The 10264-nt window shown below is 41.6% G+C and overlaps 2 protein-coding genes across 4 annotated transcripts; one reads left to right on the forward strand and one right to left on the reverse strand.

Annotated features, from left to right (window-relative positions):
• LOC8063557 (protein DETOXIFICATION 14) lies at positions 898–4718 on the forward strand. Of its 3 annotated transcripts, none has more exons than XR_002447355.1 (7): positions 898–1313; positions 2080–2624; positions 2714–2800; positions 2927–2983; positions 3070–3790; positions 4062–4267; positions 4379–4718. XR_002447355.1 is itself a non-coding variant. In XM_021447122.1 (7 exons), exons 1-7 carry the CDS (start codon positions 1029–1031, stop codon positions 4460–4462), a joined length of 1503 nt encoding a protein of 500 aa, XP_021302797.1. In that variant the 5' UTR covers positions 899–1028; the 3' UTR covers positions 4463–4718. The 3 variants fall into 3 exon arrangements, 1 of the variants encoding a protein (XP_021302797.1); XR_002447356.1 differs by having other exon boundaries at positions 3070–3767; XM_021447122.1 differs by having other exon boundaries at positions 899–1313; positions 3070–3308.
• Positions 6832–9806, reverse strand: LOC8063558 (ER membrane protein complex subunit 6). The gene is made up of 4 exons (XM_002441442.2): positions 9486–9806; positions 7671–7866; positions 7566–7585; positions 6832–7155 (listed from the first exon to the last, which is right to left on the reverse strand). The coding sequence occupies exons 1-4, from the start codon at positions 9572–9574 to the stop codon at positions 7125–7127; spliced, it is 336 nt and encodes a 111-aa protein (XP_002441487.1). The 5' UTR covers positions 9575–9806; the 3' UTR covers positions 6832–7124.

Here is a 10264-nt window from a genome sequence, read left to right on the forward strand (position 1 = left end):
GTGATGATGTGTCAGTTGGTAACTTCATCATCAATCTTGAAAAAACCTTCTGTTCTAGATCTGTTTTTTTTTCTTTCCTTTTCTTTTTTTTGGAGTAAAACTAAGATTTAGGTGCAACCACACTTCAATTTAGTTACTATTAAATTATGTTGAATATATAGTGATTATTTTGCTATAGTTTCAAAGTAAATTTTGTGTAACTCAAGAATCGGGTGAAAATCTTCTCTCTAGCTACTCAATTTTAGTTACGGTCAACTTATAAGGGATTTTAGAAGAGTTACAGTGACCGTGTTGCTGTTTCTTAGAATTGGTGTAGCTAAAAATCATGGTGTGGAGATGGAATATTTCACTCCATTCTTGCAAAACATCTAATTTGGATAGCGAAGCACACTAAAACATTTTTTTAACATGCTCACAGATTTTGGAAAATAATGTAGCAAAAATTTTATCCGCACAAATAACCCTGGATTCTGAAACAAAAGACAGGTGGTCAAGTGCACAAATACACTTTTAATTCACGCCTGATAAAATATCTATATGAACTCATGTACACCCTCTGTCCCAAAATAAATACACATCTCATTCCTCAAGAATTTAAACTTTTTAAAATTTAACTAGAAATATACTAATATGAACATAATATTAAAATTTGTATATCTAAATAAGTTTATTATAAAAATATACTCCATACTTAATCTAATAATATTTATTATATAATATTAATTTAATATTAATATATTTTTATATAAATTTAGTTACATTTTAAAAAACATGACTTCTCCTAAAAAGATACGTGTGTTTATTTTGGAAAGAGGAGTATATATATATTCAGAAATCATTATTTTTCGTATATAGAATCCCGTCTGCTTCGTTCACCCGCCGCTGACAGCGCGAGTCCGTCCCCGTTAAGAAGCCCCCGCCACCGCCACCATGCCCACCATCCAGACACTCCTATCCCAGACACGAACGACTCCTCGGGAGGGGAGAAGAAGCGGAGGAGAGAGAGAAGCGCGCGACGAGTCGACGCCATGGAAGAGAGGGTGCCGCTTCTGCCGCAGTACACGTTGCGGAACGACGACGGACGGGAGGAGAAGTGCGGCGGCGGCGGCGGCGTGAGGTGGTGGAGGGAGCTGCTGGCGCGGGAGGCCGGCAAGGTCGGTTGCGTGGCCCTGCCGATGGCGGCCGTGAGCGTGTCGCAGTACGCGGTGCAGGTGGCGTCCAACATGATGGTCGGCCACCTCCCCGGCGTCCTCCCGCTCTCCGCCTCCGCCATCGCCACTTCCCTCGCCACTGTCTCCGGTTTCAGCCTCCTAGTACGTTTCACATTACGCACACCGTGCCTTCTCGTTTCGTTCGTGCTTAAATTTGTTATATACACAAGCGTTTTACTGTTACCATATTGGTTGAGTTTACAGTTCCTTCAAAATCCGTAACTACTGTGATTACAGAAGCTGAGAACCAAACAAACGGAGTTACAAGCTTTTCAATTCAAAATCGATGATTGGCTTCAACTAGCGTATTTATAAGGAATTGTATTAACAATTCCGATCCACTGTAGCACGGTAGCCGGTAGGGAACCTTAAAATTATACAGTGATTCTTCAACATCGCATAGTATTTAGAAACTGGCATTCTATAAACCTGTATAACTTGCCAGTACAGACATATACAGTTCCTTTTTCATCAAAGAAGCTATAAAGCTTGTATCTAAAATTTAAATATATAAGTATCTCTGCTGCCGAAATTGTTTGCATGCATTGCATGGCAGGTTAGTCCTTCATGATTTCGTCAACTAAAATAAATCTTTGCAGAATGGTGGTACATGAAGCAGCCTTTTTTTTCGAGGGGTAGCAAACTTATGCTTCATTCAAGTATAAACTTGCTCTCCTTATCCAGCACTCCTGGTGTAGCCAACATGTCCTTAGCACAACTAGTAGAATCGTCTTCATTTTTTTTGTCCACTAGTAGAATCGTCTTCATTTTTTTTGTCCTTGTGTGACTATCTTCTGATCCGATCTAATGAAAACTATTGCAATATTATTGTTCTTCCCGTAACTTAACTTGTATACTTCTAAAACAGATTGGGATGGCAAGTGGATTGGAAACTCTATGTGGTCAAGCCTATGGCGCAAAACAGTATGACAAACTGGGGATGCACACCTATAGAGCTATAGTCACACTCATTGTTGTGAGCATTCCAATCTCACTTCTGTGGGCATTCATAGGCAAACTCCTGATGCTCATAGGTCAGGACCCCTTGATCTCAAAGGAAGCGGGGAGATACATAGCCTGGTTGATTCCAGGTCTCTTTGCATACGCCATCAGCCAGCCTCTCACAAAATTTCTACAGTCTCAGAGTCTGATAATTCCTATGCTTTGGTCTTCCATTGCAACTTTGCTCTTGCACATTCCTATTTGTTGGCTATTAGTGTTCAAGACCAGTTTGGGGTATATTGGAGCTTCTTTGGCAATAAGCTTGTCATATTGGTTAAATGTGATTATGCTTGCTGCTTACATCAGATACTCGAATTCTTGTAAGGAGACCCGCTCACCTCCTACAGTTGAGGCTTTCAAAGGAGTTGGTGTGTTTCTACGCCTAGCTCTGCCATCTGCACTGATGTTATGGTAATTATAGTGATGTTCTTAAGCTTCTTTATCTTCTTCTGTGTAAGGTTCCATATTGGGTTAATGAATTCTATTCCACAATTTTATAGTTTCGAATGGTGGTCTTTTGAGATCCTTATTCTTGTCTCAGGGATTTTACCAAATCCAGAGCTGCAAACTTCAGTTCTTTCAATCTGGTAAGTACTTTCACATCTACAGTACCGTATAGTTGTGGTACATTTCTTTTCTCTCTCTCTCTCTCTCTCTCTCTCTCTCTCTCTCTCTCTCTCTCTCTCTAAAAGTATTTGCACTCTCTTCATCAGTTTGACGACTATCACGTTAATGTATACTATACCTTATGGGCTTGGAGCGGCTGCAAGGTATGAGAAGCTTAACCACTCCTAGATGCTACATCCATATCAATACAAAACCACAATTAACTTTGTTCATATTGTCCAATGAGCAGCACTAGGGTAGCAAATGAATTGGGTGGTGGTAACCCTGAAGGAGCTCGATCATCTGTTCAGGTTGTCATGTGTATTGCAGTGATGGAAGCAGTTATAATCACAATTATATTGTTAGCGTCACAGCACATCTTGGGCTATGCATATAGCAGTGATAAGGATGTTGTCGCGTATGTCAATGCAATGGTTCCCTTTGTGTGCGTCTCTGTTGCTGCTGACAGTCTACAAGGTGTTCTATCAGGTTACATCTCTTAACTTTGTTAAATTGTTTATCTGTCTGTCTCTCTCTTCATCAAAAGAGTATAAAGGAAAAGTATTTTCCTGCTCCCTAGAACCTCGAGAAGACACATCTTCCAATTATACCTGTGAAGTTATGAAACTATTTGTTTTTGTTCTTTACACCAAATTACTACACCTTTTACCCATAGTTTGATCTGCATAATTCAATCTGTGTGCTCTTTTCAATTTCGATAACAAGCCCTCTCAGGTGGCCATTACTGTTTTGTCAGACATGCCAATGTCATACCAGGTAAGACGTCGCTTCTGTTTTTACTTTGTTCCACGGTACTAATGGTATTCTGTGTTGTGGAAGCAAAAATTTGTTACTCGGGGAGTTATTGTTTGTTCCTTCAAAAATGGGCTCTTACGTGAACATGGATGCCGGTGTTTTCATCAACACGCATCTAGCAGAGATGTTACCGTAAGCAGGCTCCACATCACTATGTATGCAAATTACACCTTTTCTCCTAGCTATTAGTGGTATTTCTGTCTGCTACATATTTTGGCTTACTTCTTCTGAAGAGTGTTTGGGCACGTGAATAGCGATCTGAACTTAAAACTACACGCAGGGGTGTGGTTGTCATGTTGTAATGCTTGATGACTGACACCGCTGAACTTCACAGAACAGGAGCACTCTGATTGTTCATGCCCTCTCTGTTGCTCTCAAGATACAGTTGGTGTTAAATGCTAACCCTTCTAGTTTTGTGATCATCAGGTATTGCCCGAGGATGCGGGTGGCAGCACTTGGGCGCCTATGTCAACCTAGGCTCGTTCTATCTCGTTGGGATTCCAACAGCACTCTTCCTCGGCTTTGTTCTGAAGATGGAAGCGAAAGGGCTTTGGATGGGCATTTCCTGCGGCTCCATAGTGCAGTTCTTACTTCTTGCCATCATAACATTCTTCAGCAACTGGCAGAAGATGGTTTGTGCATTCTATAGAACTATGCAAGTCTTTGTTTTCCCCTTATATCATCACTGAGCACTGAAGAATAAAAATGATTTGTAGCGTACTGATCTGTTTCTGTCTATGCAGTCTGAGAAGGCAAGGGAGAGAGTTTTCAGCGATGAGCCGTCAGATAAGGAACCTTTGGAATCGGATGGATCGAATTTGTTCTGATTTTAGCACGAGTCATCTGATCCCTTGTAGAGAAGCAGCGGACAAGATCTTGTAGAGAAAGAAGCCCCTCTTGGAATAGGTTTATGATGCCTTGCTTTCTGGTCTCTGAACTGAATGTACAGGGAACTCGCTGAACTCTGACCAGTGTTCTGTGTCTGTGCTTGCTTGTTTGTTGAAGCAATGGGACAATTGTATCAGAAACATAAGACATGACGATAATATGATAGAGATAGTAACAACAGTTTGCAATTTTGCATGTCTGCACGCTGCTTCTGTCTGACCCTGATGTTGTGGGTCCATTGTGTTGCAACTTTGCATGTCTGTACCTGGAGTAGTGGTGGCAGAGCCTCAGAATGGTGGCTAATGCCGGAGCTAACGTGCGTGCTCGGTGCTACGCATGACATTGTAAGAGTCAATTATTAACTGAAGCAACAACAGAATAACACGACATTTAGGCAGATCTGTAGATAAACCAGCTGTGATGAGTTCTCTTCGTCAGGAAAAAAACTGGCCAGAAAACAAACTTCACCAATTTAGTGGCTAAGGGTATGTTTGGCAGGGTTCCTCAAGGAGCACTTAGAGGAGAAGCCACTTTTTGTGGCTCTGGCTCCTGACCTAAAAACAGCTCCTAAGTGTTTGGTCGAACTCCTCCGGCTTCTCCGCAGAAGCTGCTGCCGGAGCCAGGGCCATGACAAACATTCCCTAAGATCTGGCAAACTTAAAACCTCTACTGTTCGCCAAGAAATGGCTCCTCCTCCTGAAGTGTTTGGTAGAGCTCCTCTATCCGCACAAAACAAGCCCTAAGATCTGACTAACTTAAAAGATCAAATCACCAGCATAAGATTACTTACCACACAACAAAGGATTAAAATTTCAGATAGATATTCTATTCCCAAATCATGGTATCTTCCAAAAAGGTACTGAATGTAAATCATGAGCCACAACATGGTTACATTGGGTACCAATTCATATGATATCTTTGCAGAGATATAGAGGATAGAATGATAGATAAGGATACTGGTGCATGACATCAACCAGAATATAGGCTTACAGAAACATTTGTCAACCGCAAGTCCAGAAGTAGAACTACACATGCTGTAATACTCCAATTGTGCATGCTTTTTATCTCAATTTTGAAAATAGCTTATTCCATGTTTCCTGTTAGCGAAGGTTATTCCTCAACAGAATAAGAGGAAACACATGATGTCATGAATAGTTGAAGACCGTTAAGCCTCACAAATTCAATAACAGTGCCGAGCCAAGCAGCATGTAGCATCAACCCTAAGAATAGAGAAGCGCATGGAGCTGGCGGACACGAAAAGGATGCAAACTAAGACTGTGAACAGCACTTGCACATAGCAATAGTCAACAGCTAAGTTGCATGCAGTAAGAAACGTACGGTATGTGAATTCACAGAAACAAGATCAAAATGGTATCTATATATGTATATGGGCAACTTTGTCTTAAACAACAGATTCTCTTATGAACAGTATAACTAACTAGGGTCTTGTTTAGTTCCAAAAACTTTTTTGGTTTTGGATACTGTAGCACTTTTGTTTTTATTTGACAATTATTGTTCAATCATGGACTAACTAAGCTCAAAAGATTCATCTCGCGATTTAGACTGTGTAATTAGTTTTTATTTTCGTTTATATTTAATGTTTCATTTATGTGCCACAAAATTCGATGTGACAGGGAATCTTGAAAAGTTTTTGGTTTTTGGGTGAACTTAACAAGGCCTAGGTCATTTTAACTCCACAACAAAATCTTCATAGCAGATTGCAATGAAATAGTTCCTTTCCATCCCACAACATACATAATGATGAATGATTGATACCAACTGCTATGGCGAGGATGTCTCGGCGAGGGTCAGGGAGGAGACATCTCCTCGACGAGGCGTCACACGCGGTCGGACGGCGGCGGGCGGGACGGGGAAGACGGGTCGAAGGTGGAGGGGTCGTAGTCGGTGGGGAGCTTGCGTACGTCGATGAGCTCCTCGGCCGCACCGGTGGAGAATGCCGCGGAAAGGCGATGGCGACGGAGGAAGAGGCGGTGGCCGGAGCGGAGCAAGGAGGAGGCCATGGCGACGAGGCTAGGATTCTGGCTGCGGGATGCTGCATGGGGATGCGTTTGGAAGTTTGGATGTGGGCTTAGGCCCATTTAGATATTTCGGCCCGATAACCCTCTCAGTCTCTCAGATGAGATGGGTTCTATTAGATGGCAGGACCGAGCTGCGGTAAGCAAGCCGGGCAGCTTCATTAAGGCAAGGCATTTTTTATCTAGAAGAAATGTCTGACAGTGGAAGCATCGACAAAGTGTGCACCCCCACAAATAGCAAACATCAACACAAACCTGATGACAATGTGCCATAAAACAGGAGATGAATTCATTTCATCTGATTGTGCCAGGAAAATATGAGTGTCCATCAATCAAAGTTTATATTCATTACTGGAAATGACAAATCGCCAACAGCTATAGATCATCCAAGGAAAGGAACTGCTACATCAGTTCATGAGCTTTGCTTAGGTCTACATTGATAGTCTCACTAAAGATTATATCAATTACCAATACAAAAATTGAGTGTACAAGAGTCCATTGGGAATGTTCAAAACGTCATATGAAATTCCGCATTTTCTTTGGAGAGTAGATCTTTCTATGTCCATCAGAAGATGTGAACAATGTCATAAGCAAATCTATATCTCTCGTCAAGGATGAACTCAAGCAGAAAAGGACCAACACTGAAACATTTGAATATAGACAGGAAAGATGCATAAACATGTTTAGTGATTTGGAAAATAAACTGCTTTGCTGGTTCAGGGATTGGTTTGTATGATTGTCTAAAATATTGAATTTTCATTTATATTCCCACCTTGACAAATTTGATGGCAGCAGTAAACAGAATACAGAAATATTCGTTGGTAGGCTTTCAGTCACTAGATAATAGCAGTATGTTACCCAATATGCAAGCAGTAGAGTATGAATATGTTGGTTTACCATCCAGCACCCAGCTGTATGCAATATTCAGCCTATCTATATAAGCACATGAAGAACAGAAATAGAGTATGGACAAGACTGTTTATAAATTATCTAAGAAAAAGGATACGTCCAGAACAGCACAAATGACTGCAAAGGAGATTGCACTGTATTAGGACATCATTAAACAACATGATAAGCAACAGAATGTGACATGGCAGTAAACAAGGCTTACCATAAGACCACCAAAAACTCCTTCAATTGAAATCCTGGTCCAACTATCGAAGTATTTCTGGACTGAGAACTTTGACTTCGCTAAGAGCCCAATAGATGCAATCATCATTATCAGAAAGTAGAAGACAAATCCCGTCAAGCCTGTGAATCCCCAGATTCCAGCAACAACTCCACCAATGATCGACAAGAATGTTCGACTGTAACATGAAAATACCTCATGTTTAGGAATTAGATAAACCATCATAGTTAAAATAGCAAATCAGTCAGGCATATTCAACATATGAGGTACTAATGATACATTACAAGGGGAAGTTGAGCGGTATGTCATCACACAAAAAACAATATCTTCATGAGTTTTACATTGTGCCTTAAACCTGTTTATAAAGAATACTATGTACATATTCAGTTGATCCTATTATACTCACTAAAGTGTGAATATTCTCTGCAAAGCATGCTAAAGAATAAAAACCCTTTATGGCCAAGCGCAACACTAAAACCACAAAACCCATTGCACACTGAACGTGCCTATCGGTTCTAAGGGGTAGTTCTCACTTCTCACCTCTCAACAGAATAAAAAAGTCATATCAGATAACTGCTCAGTGCTCATGGATAACAGCATGAACTTCACAATTCATCAATCATCATGGAATTCAATCCCTAGTTGTTTTTTTTTAAGGTCACCGGGGGGGAGGCGTTCCCCACCTGAAGTTTATATATATAGTGGCCCAAAACGGCCGGATAAAGTTACACATTTGTTTACAACGGCACACGCCCAAGCAGGGGTGAAAAGTGCCAGCAACCAAAGGAGAGCAACCAAAGGAGAGAAGAGAAGAGAAGAGAGTAGAGAGAAAAGGAGAAGAGCAAGAACAACAACCGCACTACCACAATCACCAAGACACATGAACTCATTGACGATGCCTCCAGGGAGGTGAACGACGTCGCAACGTAGTCATCGTCAGCCAAGCATGAAGAGGAGCTCCACATGGGCATTGGCACGGCTTTCGCCCAAGTCATGTGCCAGAGGTGTTGAGCGGGTCGGAACGTAGCAATGTAATAGCATGAAGAATAAACCAGATCCAGATAATTCAACATAAAAAGGAGCAATTAACCAGTCACAAGACTGTTAATATTTACTAAATCTCTCAAAAGTGACCTCCACAGCTTGTAGGAAAAAAAAAATCAGGTTATCAACTCGCAACTCTAGTGAATCTAAGGGGTAGTTCTCACTTCTCAACATAATACAAAAGTCTTTGCAGATAATTGCTCACTGTTCATGGATAACAGTACGAAGTTCACTATTCATCAAGCATTGCGGAATTCAATCCCTAGTCCCTAGGCCTAGCAATGTTACACGACAAGCAAATCAGACCCGGTTAATTATAAGTAGCAGATTCAACTAGTCATCTATAGAAAGGAGCAATTTGCCTATCACAAAATTTACTAAATCCCTCTCATGTGACCTCCACAACTAGAATGGCTGCAACTTACATCAAGATACAAAAATTACTAAATCCCTCTCGTGTGACCTCCACAACTAGGATGGCTGCGACTTAGACATCAAAACTGTAGTAAAAGATATTTCAAGTTATGAACTCACAACTCCCTTCTTCCTCTCTGATCAGCATTTAAACACTCAATAGTGTAGCCTTTACCAGCAAAACTTCCCAGTATACGGGGAACGCAAATTACCCCGTGGGCCGTGGCTACCAGTTCAAGAGATCTCGCTAAATCCAGATCAAACCTAACATTAAACTAAGCGCGCCTCCAGATCGGATCGAGCGCATGGGGATGGGGCGGAAGGAAGGGAGAGACAGACCTGTAGTAGACGGACTTGACGTTGCTGGTGAGGTTCTCTGCCTGCAGGATCGGGACATCGTCAGTTGAAACGCCGCCGGCCGCCGCCATCGCCGTGACAGCTTCGTATTCGGATGCAGAGGCTGGGGCGGAACCGCGGAAGGAACAGCGGGGCGGCGCTCGTCGGCGGCAAGAAGGCAGGAAGTCTCCGGCGCGGGGCGGCGCTCGGCGACGGTGCGGCGGACGGAGGGAGAGGATCGAGCGATGCGGGAGTCGGAACTCGCAAGTCGCAAGGTGCTCGAGCTGTCTCGTTACTGACTTACTGGCGATGCCGCCTCAGCCACGCAGACAGCTTTTTTTAATTAAATCTTTAATTGTTATTTTCTTTTATTCTAGATTTCTCCTTAGCCAAAAAATATAGATTGTGCATAAGATATAGAGAGCAATTTTTATTCAAATGGCTATTTAAACATAATAATTTATAGAGCACATTCAAGAAAGCTTTTAGGACAACCCGACGGTGACTTAGAAGCTTGCTCTAAGTATAATATTAATTAATAGAAATAGGAGAAAAGTTAACATGTGATCAAGAACTAGGTTTATACACATATTTTAAAATTATATGACATCATCATGTGAGGGGTGAGGCTACTCATGTTCTGAGATATACATTAAATAAAAGTTGATGTTATTGGAAAATTTTCTTAAAGCTAGTAACTACCTTCTACTAAAGAAGGCGCCCTTAGAACTGTTTGACGTTTAGTTTTCTCTCCGCATTTATCCGAGAACATGAAAACAGTT

This window comes from Sorghum bicolor, chromosome 9 (assembly GCF_000003195.3).
Source record: "Sorghum bicolor cultivar BTx623 chromosome 9, Sorghum_bicolor_NCBIv3, whole genome shotgun sequence".
Classification (NCBI taxonomy): domain Eukaryota; kingdom Viridiplantae; phylum Streptophyta; class Magnoliopsida; order Poales; family Poaceae; genus Sorghum; species Sorghum bicolor.

Coding starts and splice junctions, on each gene's coding strand:
- LOC8063557 (XM_021447122.1), top strand. CDS start 1,029: ATGGAAGAGAGGGTGCCGCTTCTGCCGCAGTACACGTTGCGGAACGAC. Junction 1,314..2,079: donor TCTCCGGTTTCAGCCTCCTA/GTACGTTTCACA, acceptor CTTCTAAAACAG/ATTGGGATGGCAAGTGGATT. Junction 3,309..4,061: donor TCTACAAGGTGTTCTATCAG/GTTACATCTCTT, acceptor TGTGATCATCAG/GTATTGCCCGAGGATGCGGG.
- LOC8063558 (XM_002441442.2), bottom strand. CDS start 9,574: ATGGCGGCGGCCGGCGGCGTTTCAACTGACGATGTCCCGATCCTGCAG. Junction 7,867..9,485: donor GTCAAGTCCGTCTACTACAG/GTCTGTCTCTCC, acceptor TTCATGTTACAG/TCGAACATTCTTGTCGATCA. Junction 7,156..7,565: donor TCATTTGTGCTGTTCTGGAC/GTATCCTTTTTC, acceptor CGAGAGATATAG/ATTTGCTTATGACATTGTTC.